This window comes from Pan troglodytes, chromosome 10, assembly GCF_028858775.2.
Source record: "Pan troglodytes isolate AG18354 chromosome 10, NHGRI_mPanTro3-v2.0_pri, whole genome shotgun sequence".
In the NCBI taxonomy this organism is placed as follows: Eukaryota; Metazoa; Chordata; class Mammalia; order Primates; family Hominidae; genus Pan; species Pan troglodytes.
This window is the reverse complement of record NC_072408.2, coordinates 8,129,799-8,151,311: the sequence shown is the minus strand read 5'-3', so window position 1 is coordinate 8,151,311 and position 21,513 is coordinate 8,129,799. Positions and strand designations below refer to the sequence as shown.

General features: G+C 39.7%; 1 protein-coding gene across 50 annotated transcripts in view; it reads right to left on the bottom strand.

Annotated features, from left to right (window-relative positions):
• ERC1 (ELKS/RAB6-interacting/CAST family member 1) overlaps positions 1-21,513 on the bottom strand; it is a 536,900-nt gene that overhangs the window by 494,002 nt on the left and 21,385 nt on the right. For all 50 annotated transcript variants that reach the window (XR_010148221.1, XR_010148222.1, XR_010148220.1 and 47 more), the window contains exon 2: positions 635-1,460. Coding sequence is in view for 47 of the 50 variants with exons in the window: in XM_054663959.2 (XP_054519934.1) it covers positions 635-1,303 (669 nt within the window). In the remaining 3 variants the exon portion in view is untranslated. The remainder of the gene's footprint in view (positions 1-634; positions 1,461-21,513) is intronic.

Below are 21,513 nucleotides of genomic sequence, written 5' to 3'. Positions count from 1 at the left end.
CCTGGCTAATTTTTGTATTTTTAGTAGAGTCGGGGTTTCACCATGTTGCCAGGCTGGTCTCGAACTCCTGACCTCAATGATCCACCCACCTCGGCCTCCCAAGTGCTGGGATTACAGGTGTGAGCCATTGCACCCGGCCAACATTAACTTTTTAAAAGTAATTTCTGTTCTCAGCTGACAACACTGATTTATCCTGTGATAGTCATTTTGTTTTGTTTTTAAGAATGACTTTTTGACATTATGACAAATCTTAATGGTATACCTTACACTTAAGTTACCTACTCTAAAATACATTTGGTAATAGATATTAGAGTGTGTGGCAAAATTATACTCTCAGAAGAATTGAAAAAAAAAAGATAACATATGCTGAAAGGAAAGACACGAAGAGAAAGAGAAACCAGAGAAAAGAACCAAGCAAGAATGGGAGCAAGGAGACATGGGCAACTAGAAGAAAACAGGGCACAGGACCAAATTTGGAAAGGGCTGAGAAATGGAGGACACAAAACAGTAAAATCAATAGGAAAAAGGAAGATACATATACTACGAAGGGAAAAATCTAGGAAAGGGGAAAAAAAGGCTATTTCATTTATATACATGAATTCAGCCAATAAAGGTAAACACACGTAGAACTTACCTGGTTTTCCTCCTGTACAACTCTGTACTGTTCCTTCCAAATGGTGATTTTGGAAGCTTCATCTTTTCTCAGGGCTCGTTCTTTCTTCAGCTCTGGGCTCCAGAAGGTCTTGATGCTATTCATTGAAGAACTCAATTTGCTCTCCTTTACTTCCACATCCTTCCGCAGGAGATCATTTTCTCTTAATACTTCCTTCAGCTGTGTCTGCAGATCCATGATTGTGTTATCTCTCGCCTGACGAAGGGAGTGAGGTACAGTGGATGCCATACTCACAGGAGGGAGGTGATGCTCTCCAAATGCTATGGTGTCACTAGCAACCCCACTGCTAGCTATGTTGGGGCTACTACCCATAGCAGTCATCCGAACACCGTAAGGCAGACGTCCCCCAGAACGGCCAAGTGTCATGGTGCTTTTAGGTGTTTCTGAACCCACATTTTCATGGTCACTTAGATACATAGGGCCAGAGGTGGCATAGGCAGCATTTAAAGATTGTATATTTTCCATTGAAAGGGTTTTCCCACTGCCACCTCCGACACTGCTTCCCGAACTCCCTCCCGTACTGTTGGTTCGACGGTGACCCAAGCGAGGGGAACGTGGAAGCCTGGGTGAACGCCCAGGGCTCTGGCTGCTCGGCTCCACCTTCCCAACAGAGCGGGCACTTCCATACATGGTTGCAAGGTCAGGAAAGGTGTGAAGCAGAAAATCAACAACAACAACAACAAAAATGGGAACCTTGTGAGGTGTCTCTATGGCTATAAGTTGGTTTAAGGTTAATCAGAAGAAGGTCCCCAGCTGTCCAATCTTGAAGAAGTATCTTACACCATATCTGTAATGAAAAGATCACATATTAAATCCTCCAATAATAAACATTTCCCTTCTCAGAGACTTTCCATTACCCCCCACTTAAAGATCTAGCCCTTCTACCATGTATTTACTCATGCATTCAGAACGTGATTACAGCATAAGGTACTCATAGTAAACAATATTTTAGAGATATTTTAGATGTCTCAAAACTGAATGCTGAAAACATACCATGCAACTGGAAAACAAACAAACAAAAAAAGTGCCAAGTGCAATGGCTCATGCCTATAATCCCAGTGCTCTGGGAGGCCAAGGTAGGAAGATCGCTTGAGGCCAGGAGTTCAAGACCAACCTGGGATACATAGCAAGACCCTGTCTACAAAAAAGAAAAAGAAAAAAAAAAACAAGAAGTATAAAGATTGACAAGGAAAAGATTAAACTCAATGTCTGAATATCTGATTTGCTAACTGAAAACCCAAGATAATCAACTGACAAGTTATTAGAATAACAGAACTCAACAAACTGGTCAAACTCAATATCAATATATAAGTATCAATGTATACATCAGTAGTAACAACTAGAAAATGCAGTTTTTAATTTACAAGAAATTTTAAATCCCATTCACAACAGCAACAAAACCATAAAAGTACTTTGATGTAAATCAACAGAAATGTGCAAGCATTTTGGGGGAAAAAAACTATAACATTTTACTGAAAGACATGAAAGAACACCTAAACAAAGTTATCTGTGTTCATGGATGAGAAGATAAACACTGCTAAGATTCAGTTCTTCCCCAAATACTTAGCACAATCCCAGTGAAAAATCTCTACAGGATTTTGCTAACCAGCTATAGATCCCTTCCTTTCACAGGTGTTGAAGGATTTTTCAAGTAACTCAACAAGCTGACTCTAAAATTCAAATGGAGAGTAAAGATACAAGAGTAACCAAACAATTTAACATAGATGAACAAAGAAGGAAGACAGCCCTCAACAGCAAGATAAATTACAAATCCATAATTCTTCATTTGTACTGCAAAAATCCAAAAACCTCTGAAAATAAGATTTTCCTTTTAACTCATCTAGCAGCAAACCTTGACCTGATCTGAGCTTACTTACTGTTTATATGCATCCCACATAGTGTGACTTCATATATTTCATTAAGAAAACAATGTGTGTGATTACTGGATACTACATAATGTCCACTAAGTATTACTGGAAAAAATTCCTGACAACAAAACCACACCTGACCTGCAAGGTTTCTCATAAAGTATTGTAGCCTTGTAAAACTATAATAACGAAAAGTGTATAGTACTAGCCCAAGAACAGGGTCTAAATTATATATGGGATTTTAATATATGTTAAAAGTAACGTTTCAAAACAGTGAGTGATATGGTTTGGCTGTGTCCCCACTCAAATCTCACCTTGAATTGCAATCATCTTCATGTATCAAGGGTGGGGCCAGGTGTACTTAACTGAATCATGGGCGCGGTTTCCCCTCTACTGTTCTGGTGGTAGTGAGTACGTCTCATGGGATCTGATAGTTTTATAAATTGGAGTTCCCCTGCACAAGTTCTCTTGCCTGTCGCCATGTAAGGCATAATTTTGCTCCTCATTCGCCTTCTGCCATGATTGTGAGGTCTCCCCAGCCATGTGGAACTAAGAGTCCATTAAACCTCTTTCCTGGCAGGGTGCAGTGGCTTACATCTGTAATTCCAGCAATTTGGGAGACCAAGGCGGGTGGATCACCTGACATCAAGAGTTCGAGACCAGCCTGACCAACACGGCAAAACCCAATCTCACTAAAAGTACAAAAATTAACCAAGCATGGTGGCAGGTGCCTGTAATCCCAGCCACTCAGGAGGCTGAGGCATAAAAAGCTTGAACCCAGGCGGCAGACATTGCAGTGAGCCGAGATCGCGCCACTGCACTCCAGCCTGGGTGACAAGAGCAAGACTCCGTCTCAAAAAAAAAAAAAAAAAAAAAAACTTTCCTTTTTAAATTACCTAGTCTCGGGTATGTCTGTATTAGCAACATGAGAACAGACTAATACAGTGAGGAAATGAAAAATCACTCAATAAATGAAGTTTAAATACTTGTTGCTCTTTGAGAAACATAAAGTATACTCGTCTTCACATAGTACACCAAAATAAATTCCATATACGTTAAAGATATAAATTTTTTAAACCATTAAAAGTACTAGAAGAAAATTTTGAAGAATATCCTTGTGAACTTGAGTTAGGAAAAGGCTTCTTAAATAAAAAACCAGAAGCAAAAACCATAAAGAAAAACAACCAACACACTTAATTATGTCAAAATGACAAAGTATTATACCAAAAAATGCTGTAAATAAAATTAAAAGATAAACCAAAAGCTAGGTGAAAAATACAGTGAACATAAGTATAATGATCTGTAAACAGAGTATGTAAAGAATTCCTACACGGGAAATGCCAATTTTGAAACATCAATAATTAGAGGGAAGGAAACTTGTGTTATAAAGGGGAAAAATGTTTGTGGAGGCTTTAGCTCAACTTAGAAAGCTTTACACTCAAACTACCATAAAGCACCTGAATTTTTTTTTCAAAAAAGAAAACATGTTCATACTCTACAAGTATAATTAAAACAAATTTTAAAACCACAGGCAGTTGTCCCTTGGTATCTGCTGGGGACTGGCTCCAGTAGAACGTATCCAGATATCCAAGACTGCCCCAGACAACAAAAATCCCAGGATGCTCAAGTCCCTGATTCAAAATGACATAGTAATTGCATAAAACCTATGGATATCCTCCAGCATACTTTAAATCATCTCTAAATTACTTATAATACTTAATACAATGTAGATGCTATGTAAATCGTTGTTATACTTATTGTGTTTTTTATTTGTATTATTTTTCCATGTTGTATTATTTTTTCCCAAGTATTTTCTTTTTTTTTTTTCCACTTTTTTTTTCAAGGTGACTTTAAGATTCTTTCCAAAATATTTTTGGTCCACAGTTGGTTTGATCTGTGGATGCAGAACCCACTAAACTATAGCTAACAACTTTATACACTTCTTTCAAAGACAATACAGATCTAAACTAGATCTCTCTGATTTCCTGGCATCATTTCAAAGTATTGGCTTAGATCAAGTAACAACAGGCTTCAGCATATTAAACAATATTTTCCCAAAATCCATTGTTATGTAAATTGATTCTTATAAGTGTTTCTTCATTGAAAACAGTACCCAAGTAAATCATATTGTCAAAAATAAGATTCTAAAGACAGTATCTATTCTGGTCAAACAGGTTAAAAGTCCTCAAAAATGTGAACACACAGGTGGTCTCATCTCTATATTAGTGGACCAGTAAAGAAAGCCCAGGGTTAACAACAAACGAGACAGGAAATACACAGAGCCTGACCCTTTAAGGAAAGACTCCAATCTCCCTCCATCTCAGAAATTGCTATGGCACACTAAGTTCAGAAATTGCAATATTTTGCTAGTAATGTTACGAAATTCCTTTCCAGGACTAACCTAGCTCATGAAGTAAAAATTCCTTTTCATGAGTAATCTGGACTGTAAAGTGGGTGACAGGTAGTAATCTACAAATCACTACTTAAGATGAATTCTATTTCAAGATCGAAGAGGAATACAAAGTTTTTTCTTTTTTTAAGTAATTTGAATATTGCTTAAAATAAGGGAGCCATTAATTATCTGGAATCCTTTGAATAACAAAAGCTAGCATTTAGTGAGTGAGTGTTTCATATGCCAGGCACTGTACTATGAGTTTTATGAGATTTAATATTTATATTAAATATAAATATTCAATATTCATTTATAATTTAATATTTTGTATGAATAAGTAAGATGGGTCCTGTCATTATTTCCATTTTACAGATAAAGAAAGTTGAGGCTTAGAGGGCTTGAGTGACTTATCTAAAGACACACAGCTATTAAATGGTAGGGTCAAGATTTGAATTAAGGCAGCCTAATTCCAGATCCCTGGAGGCTGTTAACTATCATGCTTGATCACCACCACCTGCTGATGTAACAGCTCAAGTGTCCATAGGATAGTAAAGGTTCTCACAATTTTAAGGTAGTGTATCCTACTAATTTACCACTCTAAACTTTAGGTTACATCTTAGATTTTCCCAGGTGTAAAACTTAAACAATCACTTATATCTTTCTATTAAGTAGGAGAAAGTCTTTTTTAAAAGATGGTAGGCAGAACAAAATAAGTAAAACAATAAAATAATTCAGAAATTCAAGAGTTTCAGGAATCACACCATGAGAACTTTAAACTGCCACATTCACGCACACAAACACACACACACACAAAATCCCAACTGTGCTGCTGTGCGGAACTCTATTTTCATGTAGTGGAGTAACTAAATCACACTAAATAGGCTAAGATCCAATAACAAAAATTCACATTGTTTTCAACATTAGCAGGTGCACACTCTAATATTCAAGTCACTTCTGAATCCAAAATCATATTTCCAAGTGGAGTCTGTTATTTTCAGAACTATATTCATTTATATGACAAGGGAAGGAATTCACCAGCTCTTTCTGAAGGAAGTCCTTATATCAGCTTTTTAATCTCATGAGCTTCAGGGAAGACAGTGTTTTAAAAAAATTCTTTCTAAAAATATGGAAGAAAGCCACAAAATAATAATTCTTGCACTTTAAACAATTTGACCAAAAATATGACCAAATAAGTCACACAGTATGACTCAATTTATGTAAAATTCTAGATTTATTATGACAGAAAGCTACTAAGTACATGACTAGGGGCTGGGTAGAGGGAGGCATGGATCATAAAGGAGCAGGGGGAAACTTTTGGGGGTGATTAAAATGTTCTCTATTGCGCTTGGGATGATGGTTTCACAGGCATATATGTACGTCAAAACTGATCAAACTGTATAAATACGTGCAATCATCGTATATAAATTACACCACAAGAGTTTGGGGAAAACTGCATGTATTTTAAACTCTTTCTCTAAATTAAGCCAAAAGAAACACCTTTAGTGATTTATATACCTAGAGTCCCGATTGCTGCTAGAGAAAATCATGCAGCTGTTCAGTTTGATTTCCTACCTCAGCTGTACCCATGTTTCTCCCCCAGAGCCCCACAAGTCCCTTAGTTAGCTTCCTATGCAATATCTGTTATGGTGGGTTATTTCAAATCTTGGTCTTCTGCCTCTCACTTTCAGCAAATAACTTCATATTATGGGATGAATTGTGTCCCCTAATCCAAAATTCCTAAATTGAAGTCTTAACCCCCATACCTCAGAACGTGACTATATTTTAGATGGGGTCCTTAAAGAAGTAATTAAGGTTCAAGGAGGGTATTGGGGTGGGCCCTAATCCAATATAACTAGTATCCTTATAAAAACTGATTAGGACACAGGCAAGCACAGAGGAAAGACCATGTAAAGACACCAGAAAATGGCCATGTACAACCCAAAGAGATAGGCCTCCAGAAGAAACCAACCATGCCAACACCTTCGTCTCAGAATTCTAGCTTCCAGAATTATGAGAAAATACATGCTTGTGCCAGGCACGATGGCTCACACCTGTAATCCCAGCACTTTGGGAGGCCACAGTGGGTGGATCACCTGAGGTCAGAAGTTCAAGACCAGCCTGGCCAACATGGTGAAACCCTGTCTCTACTAAAAATACAAAAATTAACCGGGCATGGTGGCGCGTGCCTGTAGTCCTAGCTACTCCGGAGGCTGAGGCAGGAGAATGGCTTGAACCCGGGAGGCAGAGGTAGCAGTGAACAGAGATGGCGCCACTGCACTCCAACCTAGGCGACAGAGTGAGACTCTGTCTCGGAACAAAAAAAAAAAGAAAAGAAATTGTTGTTAAGCCACATCATCAGTAGTCTTGTGGGGGGGCACGGTGGAGGGGCAGGAGATGTTTTGTGTTTTTGTTTGTTGAGACAGGGTCTCCTCTGTCACCCAGGCTGGAGTGCAGTGGTACGATCACAGCTCACCATGGCCTCAACCTCCCAGGCTCAAGCACTTCTCCCACCTCAGCCACCCAAGTAGCTGAGACTACAGGTGAGCATCAGCACACCCAGCTAATTTTTGTATTTTTGGTAGAGGTGGGGTTTCACCATGTTGCCCAGTCTCGTCTCGAACTCCTGGGCCCAACGGATTCGCCTGCCTCAGCCTCCCAAAGTACTGGGATTACAGGCGTGAGCCACCGTGCCCAGCTGATGGTACTTTCTTACAGCAGCCCTATCAAATTTATGTATCTTATCTCTTACATAAGAGAGAAACAAAGAAATCAAACAGGAACTATCTCAACTTTCTCTCTCCACATGTTCATTGACAGCAACAACCATCCTTGACTTCCTGTATTCTGATGGAAGTGGGCTACAGCTAATCCTTCCACAGGGTACTTTAGTCCCCATTCCCTCTGGCTTCTCCAGAGAAACCTTAGTTAATGATCACTTTTCCTCTCTAATGCCTTTTTAACTTCTGTCTGTAATACATCTTGTTTCTTAAGCACTCCCAATTTTTTGACACTCTCCTCTCTTGGTTTCTTTATATCATATGCTCTTTTCTTCTAACCCTCCTCCTTCTTTGTTCGTTCCTCCCTTAAATGTTTCTGATCTTCATCCCTATGTTATTCTCACACTACAGTATCATCCTTAAGAAATCCTTTCTTCCTGCCTCCACCAGCTTAAAATAACATATGTACAACAAAGACTCCAAATTCACTACTTCTCCAGTACTTTTTTACTTCTCCTTTGAGAATCAAAACTATGTATCCCACTTCTGGACATCTTCACTTATACACCTCACATGCACCTCAAATACACCATGCCCCCGAACTGAACTCCACATCAAGGTCTCCCCATTCCAAAACCAAACCTGCTGCTGCAGGGGAAAAAAAAAAAAAATCAAAAAAAGAACATGGCAGTGGACAACATCTATTCAAATGAATAACATCAGCTGCTCAAGCCAGAGCCTGAGAGTCCTCCCAAAATCTTCATACTCCATATACACACATATTATCAAAATACAATTCCTGTTGCTTTGATTTCTAGGTACCTCTTAAATTGATCCTCTTCCTCCATTCCCATGATTATTACCTTGGTTTATGCCATCCTGTCCTACCTGAATTAAAACAACTTTCTAACCCGACTGCCTGCCTCTAGCCTCAGAGTCCTGTATTAGTCCAATCTCAAGCTCTATGTAGAATTACCCACAAGACTGGGTAATTTATAAAAGAAAGAGGTTTAATTGACTCACAGTTCTGCAGGGCTGGGGAGGCCTCAAGAAGCTTACAATCACGGCAGAAGGGGAAACAAACACATCCTTCTTCACATGGCGGCAGGAAGAAGTGCCAAGCAAAGGGGGAAGAGCCCCTTACAAAACCATCAGATCTAGGCTGGGCGCGGTGGCTAACGCCTGTAATCCCAACACTTTGGGAGGCCAAGGTCGGTGGATCACTTGAGGTCAGGAGTTTAAGACCAGCCTGGCCAACATGGTGAAACCCTATCTCTACTAAAAATACAAATATTACCCAGACGTGCTCACTTGAACCCAGGAGGCAAAGGTTTCAGTGACCCAAGATTATGCCACTGCACTCAAGCCTGGGTGACAGAGCAAGACTCTGTCTCAAAAGAGAAAAAATAAAATCGATCTCATGGGCACTCACTGTCAGAACAGCATGGGGTAACCGACCCCACGATTCAGCTACCACCAGGTCCCTCCACAACATGTAGGGATTATGGGAACTACAATTCAAGATGAGATTGCTGGGGACACAGCCAAACCGTAACAGTCCCCAGTCAGTGTTTTTCAAACTTAGAATTATGACCCAATAGTAGGTTGTGAAATCAGCTTGATAAGCTGCAACCAAGCTTGTTTTCTTGTTTGTTTTAAATGAAATAAAATCACTACATACCCTGAGCCAGAATCACCCAACACACTCTTCATGAAATCAGATGTTTGTTTTTCAAATCCACTAAGTTCTGAAGTAATTGTAACGCAACAAGAGATAACAGTGTTGTTTTCTGCAATGTTTCAGGTGCGCATATGCATGCACATGTGCATACTGGATCACAATATAAAATGTACTTCTTGGCCAGGCACAGCAGCCTGTGCCTGTAATCCCAGCACTTTGGGAGACCAAGGAAGTAGGATTGCTTGAGTCCAGGAATTCAAGACCAGCCTGGACAACATAGCAAGATCCTATCTATAGGAGAATAGAGATTGGATCTCTAAAATAAACAGATAAACAGAACAGAAAATAAAATGTATAGCTTATTTTCACAGTGTATCACACTAAAGTAAACATAAGCATTGTTGAGAACTGTGAAGGAACTACGATTTTATTTAACCCTACTTACAGGTTAATACATTAGCCTATGACCATTTCATGGATACTGACAGAATACATGAGTCTCCTGGGTCAAACACAAAGAACTTTTATTACTCACAGCACAGCAAGCATGAACATGTTTGCACTGTCTCCCTGTTATCCCCAAGTCCCATAAGCTGACATGGAGGGGCTCAGATGGATGCTACACAGGCAGTGGGTTTGCATCACAGCTAAGGAACATTGGGCTTAGGGAATCCACCACTTTTTTTTTTTTTTTTTTTTTTTTTTGAGACGGAGTCTTGTTCTGTCGCCCAGGCTGGAGTGCAGTGGCGCGATCTGGGCTCACTGCAAGCTCCGCCTCCCGGGTTCATGCCATTCTCCTGCCTCAGCCTCCCGAGTAGCTGGGACTACAGGTGCCCGCCACCACACTTGGCTAATTTTTTTGTTGTTTTAGTAGAGACGGGGTTTCACCATGTTAGCCAGGATTGTCTCGATCTCCTGACCTCGTGATCCGCCCGCCTCGGCCTCCCAAAGTACTGGGATTACAGGCATGAGCCACCGCACCCGGCCGGAATCCACCACTTTTATAGTAAGTAGTAAGTAGGCCTGCTCTTTGTCCCAATGGAAGACATTACCTCCTCCCGCAAAGTGGCCCGCTGCAAACACAGTCCTGAAAAATGGCCTGGCCTAGGAACAGTCAAGGCCTTGCTTGCATTCCTGGCACACTCAACAGGGTGTATATGAAATAAGAGTCTCGGCTGGATGCAGTGGCCCATGCCTGTAACCCCAGCACTTTGGGAGGCTGAGACAGGCGGATCACTTGAGGTCAGGAGTTTGAGACCAGTCTGGCCAACATGGTGAAACCCCGTCTCTACTAAAAATACAAAAATTAGCCAGGCATGGTGGCATGTGCCTGTAATCCCAGCTACTCAGGAGGCTGAGGCAGAAGAATCGCTTGAACCCGGGAGGTGGACGCTGCAGTGAGCCCAGACTGCGCCACTGCACTCCTGCCTGGGTGAAAGAGCAGGACTCCATCTCAAAAAAAAAAAAAAGAAATAAGAAGCTCATGGAAGATTCATTCTCCTGACAATTATTTGTGGTAGTTTTAAAGTATGTTCATAAATTATTTAATGCTCCTCCCTTCAAGAGGGAGAGTAAATTTCCTCTCCTTGAGTGTGGACTGGACTTAATGATTTGCTTCCAATGATGTACTTTCATGACTAACTGTTAAAAGACACTGGAGCTTCTGTCTTTGTCACTCTCTCAAATCACTCTCTCTCAGGAATCTAGCTGCCATGTTGTGAGGATACTCAAACTTCAAACTACCCTATGAAGAGAGTCACATATTCAGAAACTGAGGTCTCCTGCCAACAGCCACGTGAGATAGCTTCAAAGATCCTCCAATCCCAGTCAAGAATTGAAATGAGTGTAAACTCATCAGTCAACATCTTGACTGCAACCTCACTAGATACCCTGAGTCAGAATCACCCAATACATACTCTTCATAAAATCTGAGATGTTTGTTTCTTTTTGTTTTGTTTTGTTGAGAAGGAGTCTCACTCTGTTGCCCAAGCTGGAGTGCAGTAGCACAATCTTGGCTCACTGCAACCTCCATCTCCCAGGTTCAAGCGATTCTCCTGCCTCAGCCTCCCAAGTAGCTGGGATTACAGGCATGTGCCACCAGGCCCTGCTAATTTCTGTATTTTTAGTAGAGATGGGGTTTCGCCATATTGGCCAGGCTGGTCTCAAACTCCTGATATCAGGCGATCCATCTGCCTTGGTCTCTCAAAGTGCTGGGGTTACAAGCATGAGCCACTATGTCCAGCCAGATGTTTGTTCTTTAAATCCAGTAAGTTTTGAAGTAATTTGTAAAGCAGCAAGAGATAATACAGTCTTGTTTTCTGCGATGTTTAAGGTGTGCATATTGGATCACAATATGAAATGTCCTTCCTGGCCTGACACAGTGGCCCATGCCTGTAATCCTAACACTTTGGGAGACCAAGGCAGGAGAATTGCTTGAGTCTAGGAGTTCAAGACCAGCCTGGACAACACAGCAAGATCCTATCTCTGCAAAAAAAAATTAAAAAAAAAAAAATAGCCCAGCACAGTGGCTCATGCCTGCAGTCCCAGCTACTCAGGAAGCTGAGGCAGGAAGACTGCTTGAACCCAAGAGTTCATGGCTACAGTGAGCCATGGTAGTGCCACTGCACTACAGCGAGCCACGATAGTTCCACTGCACTACAGCGTGGATGACATGGCAAGACCCTGTCTCAAAAAAGCAAAAATAAATGTGATTCTTTTTATAGGTTCTAAACAATTCTCAACACCAGTGCCATAATGATCTTCTAATATGATTCTCCAGATGGGTAAGGGATTCCAGGGGTGCTCAAGACCCTTGCAGGAGGTCCATGAGGGCAAAACTATTTCCATAAAAGGATGATGTCATTGGCCTTTTTCACCGTGATTCTCTCACAAGTGCATAATAGTGTTTTCCAGAGCTACATGACATGTGATAATATCCCACTGACAGCTAATGGAATGTGTGCTCGTGTATTCTCACATTTTAAAAATGTCTTGGCTGGGCACGGTGGCTCATACCTATAACCCCAGCACTTCAGGAACCCGAGGCAGGACGATCACTTGAGCTCAGGAGTTCAAGACTGGCCTGGGCAACATGGCGAAATCCCGTTTCTACTAAAAATACAAAAAATTAGCTGGGCCAGGTGGTATACACCTGTAATCCCAACTACTTGGGAGGCTGAGGTGGGAAGGTAACTTCAGCCCAAGAGGCGGAGGTTGCAGTGAGCAGAGATCATGCCACTGCACTCCAGCCTGGAAGACAGCCAGACGTTGTCTCAAAAAATATTTTTTTTAATCTGAATTCCTTGGTAGTGCATATGAGATTTTTCATCATTTGGCCCTGCCTATCTCTCTGAAACTACTACTTATCCACTGTCCTTCTCCACGTGACAACCATAATCAGGTCTATGCAATTCCCTGAAATACCAAGCTGTCTCTGGTTTCCATGACCTTCTTCTGCCCCATCAACTGGCTAACTACTGCTCATTTTTCCAAACTAAGTTCAACAGTCACAATCCTACACAAACCTTCATGCCCCTCAGTCTAATTTAGGTGCTCCTCTGAGGTAACCAGGGGCTTTTAAAATAATGTAATTATTGTTTTAGTTAATCACCTCCTTAAAAGTAAAGGAATGTCTTACTCCATCTCCAAAACCTAGAACAGTGTCTAATACAAATCAAGCAGGCAGTAAGTGTTTGCCAACACCACAATTAACCTAAATCCACGTAAAAACCATTAGATAGTTCATATACATTTAAAAAGTAGTACTCATCTTGAATGTAGTTTATGGAACCTACAACTAAATGTAATCTAAAGCAAATATAATGAAAGCAATTTTTAACATTCTCCTCAAGTTAAGAAAGTTTTCTCTATCTTTAAACAGTATCCAAATTTTATGAATTAGGCTGGGTGTGGTGGCTCACGCCTGTAACCCCAGCACTTTGGGAGGCCGAGGCGGGCGGATCACTTGAGGTCAGGAGTTCGAGACCAGCCTGGCCAACATGGCAAAACCCCGTCTCTACTAAAAATACAAAAATTAGCCAGGCATGGTGGCACACGCCTGTACTCCCATCAACTCCACAGGCTGAGGGAGGAGAATCACTTGGAGAATCGCTTGAAGCCGGGAGGTGGAAGTTGCAGTGAGCTGAGACCATGCCACTGGACTCCAGCCTGGGCAACAGAGTGAGACTCTGAATAAAAATAAATAAATAAAACAAATTCCATGAACTGACAACCTCCTTCTGTACATGTCTTGCGATTTATTTTTGTCATCTATCCCCTGAAAATAATTAACTAAATGGGCAAGATTTCAATTTTTTAAAAAACTGTTCTTCCTGCATTAATAAGAATACAAACTTCTGTAGCTAAATCTTAATTCCAAGAAGATGGCATAAGCTCAAAAACAGACTAATGCCTCTCATCTAAGAAAGAAATTAAAAATTCACATACACACAGAGCAATCACACGCAGAAAATATCATGTCTGCGGGAACAAATGGGTTCTCAATACTAAAAAAATCTCTATTAAACTCTATGTCAGAGACCTACCAAGCTAAAGATGTACCAAGCACTTAAGATGAATTTTGTACCCTATATTTTGAGTTTTTTAAAAATACCAGATGGGCTGGGCATGGTGGCTCACGCCTGTAATCCTAGCACTTTGGGAGGCTGAGGCGGGCAGATCACCTGAGACCAGGAGCTCGAGGCCAGCCTGGCCAATATGGTGAAACTCCATCTCTACGAAAAATACAAAAATTAGCGGGGTGTGATAGCGCACGCCTCTAGTCCCAGCTACTTGGGAGGCTGAGGCATGAGAATCACTTGAACCCGGGAGGTGGAAGTTGCAGTGAGCAGATACTGTGCCACTGTACTCCAAGCCTAGGTGACAGAGCAAGACACCGTCTCAAAAAAAAAAAAAAAAAAAAAAAAAAAAACCAGAACAACATTTAAATCTCTGCAAGCTTTCCAGGATTTACATTTAGAGAAATTTCCTAAAATCTAATTCTGAGAAGAATATTACCAGAAATCTGGCTTATCTTAAATTATGTGTTTATTAACAATACAGTTTCACTATCAATTCACTACTATTCACATCACTACTATTCTTTGTGTTCAGAAAAAAACACAAAGAATATTCAGGACGAGCATGGTGGGTCATGCCTGTAATCCCAGCACTTTGGGAGGCCGAGGCGGGTGGATCACTGGAGGTCAGGAGTTTGAGATCAGCCTGACCAGTATGGTGAAACCCCGTCTCTACTAAAAATACAAAAATTAGCTGGGCGTGGTGGCACATACCTGTAACCCCAGCTACTCAGGAGGCTGAGGCAGGAGAATCACTTGAACCCAGGATGTGGAGGTTGCAGTGAGCCGAGATCATGCCACTGCACTCCAGCCTGGGTGACAGAGCAAGATTCCATCTCAAAAAAATAATAAATAAAAATATTCAAAAATTCCAGAATCATTTTTCCCTAAGAAAAGCACTGAAGCCGGGCACAGTGGCTCACGCCTATAATCCCAATAATTTGGGAGGCCAAGGCAGGCAGATCACTTGAGGTCAGGAGTTTGAGACCAGCCTGGCTAACATGGTGAAACCCCATCTCTACTAATAATACAAAACTTAGCCAGGCATGGTGGTATATGCCTGTAAACCCAGCTACTTGGGAGGCTGAGGCAGGAGAATTGCCTGAACCCAGGAGGCAGAGGTTGCAGTGAGCCGAGATCGAGAATGCACCACTGCACTCCAGCCTGGGTGACAGAGTGAAACAGTATATCCAAAAAAATCAAAAAAAAAAAAAAAAGAAAAGCATTGATCCCAATGGTTACATACATACTGTGAGAGAAAAACAGCCCCAGTCTCGCCTCACCCCACAGAAATCCATTATACTCAGAAGTCTAAAAATAAAAATACTTCTACCCACAATGATTATATGTTAGCCTTTAATTCTCACTCTTCCCACAAATAGCTACAAGCATAACATGCAACTGCAGACAGCAATCTCTCACTCTCCTCATAGATTAGAAAAATAATAATAGCTCTTTATGAACTGAGTCTCCAAAGGAACACCAAATATTATATTAAGACAAATGAAAGCAAAAAAATTCTTTCATAGCAACACAGCAGCTTACTTCAAATTAACTACAATGGACTAGGTTGACACAGATGTGCTATATTTGTAAGTTGAACCAGAAAATGTAATATACCACACATTAGCTATTTAAATAATTATATGTGAAATTCTGACATAAATCTCAAAATCACTAGTCCAACCTGATGTAATATACCACCCATTAGCTATTTAAATAATTATGTGAAATTCTGACATAAATCTCAAAATTACTAGTCCAACCTGATGTAATATACCACCCATTAGCTATTTAAATCATTATGTGAAATTCTGACATAAATCTCACAATTACTAGTCCAACCTGATGTAATATACCACCCATTAGTTATTTAAATAATTATATGTGAAATTCTGACATAAATCTCAAAATTACTAGTCCAACCTGATGTAATATACTACCCATTAGCTATTTAAATAACTATATGTGAAATTCTGACATAAATCTCAAAATTACTAGTACAACCTGATGTAATATACCACCCATTAGCTATTTAAATCATTATATGTGAAATTCTGACATAAATCTCAAAATTACTAGTCCACCCTGATGTAATATATCACCCATTAGTTATTTAAATAATTATATGTGAAATTCTGGCATAAATCTCAAAATTACTAGTCCAACCTGATGTAATATACCACCCATTAGCTATTTAAATAATTATATGTGAAATTCTGACATAAATCTCAAAATTACTAGTCCACCCTGATGTAATATACCACCCATTAGCTATTTAAATCATTATATGTGAAATTCTGACATAAATCTCAAAATTACTAGTCCAACCTGATGTAATATACCACCCATTAGTTATTTAAATCATTATATGTGAAATTCTGACATAAATCTCAAAATTACTAGTCCAACCTTACGTAATATACCACCCATTAGCTATTTAAATCATTATATGTGAAATTCTGACATAAATCTCAAAATTACTAGTACAACCTGATGTAATATACCACCCATTAGCTATTTAAATCATTATATGTGAAATTCTGACATAAATCTCAAAATTACTAGTACAACCTGATGTAATATACCACCCATTAGCTATTTAAATCATTATATGTGAAATTCTGACATAAATCTCAAAATTACTAGTACAACCTGATGTAATATACCACCCCTTAGCTATTTAAATAATTATATGTGAAATTCTGACATAAATCTCAAAATTACTAGTCCACCCTGATGTAATATACCACCCATTAGCTATTTAAATAATTATATGTGAAATTCAGACATAAATCTCAAAATTACTAGTCCACCCTGATGTAATATACCACCCATTAGCTATTTAAATAATTATATGTGAAATTCAGACATAAATCTCAAAATTACTAGTCCACCCTGATGTAATATACCACCCATTAGCTATTTAAATAATTATATGTGAAATTCAGACATAAATCTCAAAATTACTAGTCCACCCTGATGTAATATACCACCCATTAGCTATTTAAATAATTATATGTGAAATTCTGACACAAATCTCAAAATTACTAGTACAACCTGATGTAATATACCACCCATTAGCTATTTAAATAATTATATGTGAAATTCTGACATAAATCTCAAAATTACTAGTACAACCTGATGTAATGGGGTTATGCTCATCAACGAGTCAAATATTTTTAATATTGTATTTCAACATGTTTAAAGATCCTGTTCATTTTCTTAAAGGGTTATAAATATTACTAGGGACGAGAAATATGCTGCTATCCTAGGCTCCCTTTGAAAAGATGAACAATAAACCAAAATTTTAAAATCCCACTGAAGTACAATTTGGCACAATCTATCAAAATTTAAAATGTGCACATTGTTGAACTAGAAGTTTCACTTTAAAAAATATTCTCCATAAAATATATTTTCACAGGTTCAAGGACATAATGTGCAATGATATTCAATTATTGCATTGTTTGTACCAGCAAGGAGACAGCTTAAATTTCCAACGAGATCAGTTGAATAAATTTATGTATCTCTCAACTATAAAAGACAATGCTGCTGTTTAAAAAAAATTTCTTTCAGACAATCTTAATTTAAAAAAAAGAAAAGAAAAACAATGGCCAGGCATGGTGGCTCATACTTGTAATCCCAGCACTTTAAAAGGCTGAGGTGCGCAGATCACTTGAGGTCAGGAGTTAAAGACCAGCCTGGACAACACGGTGAATTCCTGTCTCTACCAAAATACAAAACTTACCTGGGCAAGGTGGTGTGTGCCTGTAGTACCAGTTACTCAGGTGAGAGGATTGCTTGAACTCTGGAGGCAGAGGTTGCAGTGAGCCAAGATCATGCCACTGCACTCCAGCCTGGGCAACAGAGCAAGACTGTCTCAAAAAAAAAAAAAGAAAAAGAGGCAGGGCACAGTAGGTCATGCCTGTAATCCCAACACTTTGGGAGGCCAAGGAGGGCAGATCACTTGAGATCAGGAGTTCGGGACCAGCCTAGCCAACATGGTGAAACCCCATCTCTACTAAAAATACAAAAATTAGCCAGGCATGGTGGCGCACACCTGTGATCCCAGCTACTTGGGAGGCTGAGGCAGGAGAATCGCTTCAACCTGGGAGACGGAGGTTGCAGTGAGCTGAGATTGCACCACTGCACTCCAGCCTGGGTGACAGAGCGAGATTTCATTTCAAAAAAAGGAAAAAGAAACAAAAACAAAAAATTAAGTAAATATCTATATCTGACATGCAAAAACATATTGTGAAGTGGGAAAAAAACCAGGTTACAGAAGAATGCTTACGAGGCAATCTCATTTGTGTACAAAGGATATATATACGTATGTTTGCATATACACAGAAATGATTTGTACAGTAAAAGCCTATTTCTGAAAGACCAGATGGAATCACCTTTTTCCTTAGTTACATACTTTTCTTCTCTGTTCCATTTTCTTTTTATAGTGAGTGTGTATTACTTTTACTTTTTTTTTTGGCCTGGTGCGGTGGCTCAGGCCTGTAATCCCAACACTTTGAGAGGCCAAGATGGGTGGATCTCCTGAGCTCAGGAGTTCGAGACCAGCCTGGGCAACATGGTGAAACCCCATCTCTACCAAAAATACCAACATTAGCCAGGCATGATGGCACACGCCTATGATCTCAGCTACTCAGGAGGCTGAGTCATAAGAATTGCTTGAACTCCAGAGGCAGAGGCTACAGTGAGCCAAGAACACACCACTGCATCCCAGCATGGGCAACAGAGTGAAACCTTGTCTCAAAAACAAACAAACAAAAACTTACATTTTTTTAAGTCTCATTATAAACTACAGGTTTAAATAAAGACCTCCACAACCATTCAGCACTAATTTACACAGCAATTAATGGGCTAGGCACAAACAGATTGCTAATATCTCTGTAAGTAGCAGGAAGTTTAAAAAAAAAAAATCACCAGGCACATGGCTTATGCCTATAATCCCAACACGTCGGGAAGCCAAGGCGAAAGGATCACCTCAGATCAGCCTGGGCAACACGGCAAGACCTCGTCTCTACAAAAAACTTTTTTTTTAATTAGCCAGGTGTGGTGGCACACATCTTTAGCCCTAGCTACTTGGGAGGCTGTAGCAGTAAGACAGCTTGAGCCCAGGAGTTCAAGGCTGCAGAGACCTATGATTACATCACTATACTCCAGCCTGGGTGACAAAGGAAGACAGACAGACCCAAAGACAGACAGACAGAAAGACAGACAGAAAGAAAATAAATCTACAAGTTAATGAAGGCACAGATTTCTCTGCTTCTACACTCAGCATGTAACTAAAATGTATTAAGTTTGCTAACACTACGCATCTAGTTGTATAACCTTAATCTGATTCTCCAATACTGACTAGAGACTAAAACTATACGACAGTGTGGCTAAAGCAGCACTGTTTCAGGGCATACCTATCTGAAAGGCCACCTCTGCTTGGAGCAGCAATGACACATCAATTGTAAATGAGCAATCTTAACATTTGTCAGTTACTATTTTGCCTTTTTTTAATGGAAGGGTAACTCAGTTTACAATCAAGTTAACTGTAGTTTTTAATAATTCTTATCAGTTAATCAAGTTAATTATAAGTTCTCTCAAAGTTCTCATCATGACAAATATTTTGTCAAGCTACTTAGAAATAAACACAAGGTTGTTAATCATAGTTGTTCTCTAGTTATAACAGCAATCTGCGCCACTTAGTTGAAACAAGTCAAGTTCTAGGTTGTGTAGCCTTCCCCAACGACTCTAGTGCTCATTGATAACCTGATTTCATAAAATCCTAAAATATTAAATTGTTTGGACATAAAATTACGTTATCTTGCATTTTAAAAATCTCATACTACATCGTGATCAGCTCAACACAAAGTTCAACAAATTCTACCAGTGATTAAGCTGAACAAAGTAAAACAGATGTACCTGTTCACAAACGTCTATTCACAAGTCTGAATAACAAAAATGTCTAAAAATCCAAACATTTGTAACTAATATGATAGTAAAACCAGACCTGGACTGGGTCAGTAATCCCAAAGTGTTTGATGAAGAAATTAGGGACCATTCCCAAAACATACTTGAAAAGTTAGCTTATATATAATATATGCATGTCATCTGTCTAAAAATCTGAAAAAAATTCTGAATTCTGGTCCAAAAGATCTTGGATGCAGACCTGAATTAATGGTTAAGATTAAATATCAGCCGGCAGCAGTGGCTCACGCCTGTAATCCCAACACTTTAGGAGGCCAAGGCAGGCAGACAACGAGGTCAGGAGATCGAGACCATCCTGGCCAACATGGTGAAACCCCGTCTCTACTAAAAATACAATTAGCTGGGCCTGTAGTCCCAGCTACTTGGGAGGCTGAGGCAGAAGAATAGCTTGAACCCAGGAGGTGGAGGTTGCAGTGAGCCAAGATCACGCCACTACACTCCAGCCTGGTGACAGAGCAAGACTCTGTCTCAAAAAAAAAAAAAAGATTAAATATCCACATCACTGTTGGTAAATACAGACATTTATAATCAGGAAGAGCTGCACAGGAATTTTAACTCTGTAACTGTTTATTTCTTAAGCTAGGTGGCAGATACACAGATATTAATTACATAATTCTCTGTATCTTTTTGCATGTCTGAATCATAAGTTTAAAAGGGTTTACGTGAAAAATTATAGGAACCCAGTAAGTATTTGTTTCTTCCCAAAAATAATAAAAGTATCTGAGAAGCAGCAAGTTTGAAAATGGTTACGGTAAGGGTCTGAAAAACATATCTTTTGATCCAGTAATTCTATGAACAGGAAAAACCAATCTACTCAAATGATCCAAAATGTAGAGAAAAGTTTATAAAGATACACCAGCTTTATTAGTACTCATTTCATTGAGAAATGTTTAAGTGAAATCTTTATGACTTAACATGAAGCCTACAAAAACCATTTACAAACCAATGTCTGCCATTTAAAAAAGGTTTATAACACAATAATGAAAAAGGATATGCTTTTTTTTTTTTCCAGAGTCTCACTCTGTCACCCATGCTGGAGTGCAGTGGGGTGATCTCCGCTCATTGCAACCTCCGCCTCTTGGGTTCAAGCAATTCTCATGCCTCAGCCTCCCAAGCAGCTGGGACTACAGGCATTTGCAACCATACCCAGTTAATTTTTGCATTTTTAGGGGAGACAGGGTTTCACCATGTTAGCCAGGCTAAGCAGCCAGGCTCGAACTGCTGACCTCAGGTGATCCGCCCAACTTGACCTTCCAAACTGCTAGGATTACAGGCATGAGCCACTGTGCCCAGCCTTCAAGAATATATTTTAATCTACAGTATACTCTCAATTTTGCAAATATAAGCACAGCCAAAAGATGAGCTGAAACCTAGTTTTTTCCTAATAGTTGTCAAAATTTTCCAAACAGGTAAACACTATTTAAAAAGGAAAATGTTGACCAAACAAGGTGGCTCACACCTGTAATCCTGGCACTTTGGGAGGCCAAGGTAGACAGATCGCTTGAGCCTAGGAGTTTGAGACCAATCTGGGCAATACGGAGAGACCCTGTCTCTACAAAAAAATTTTTTTAATTAGCCGGGCATGGTGGTGCATGCCTGTAGTCCCAGCTACTT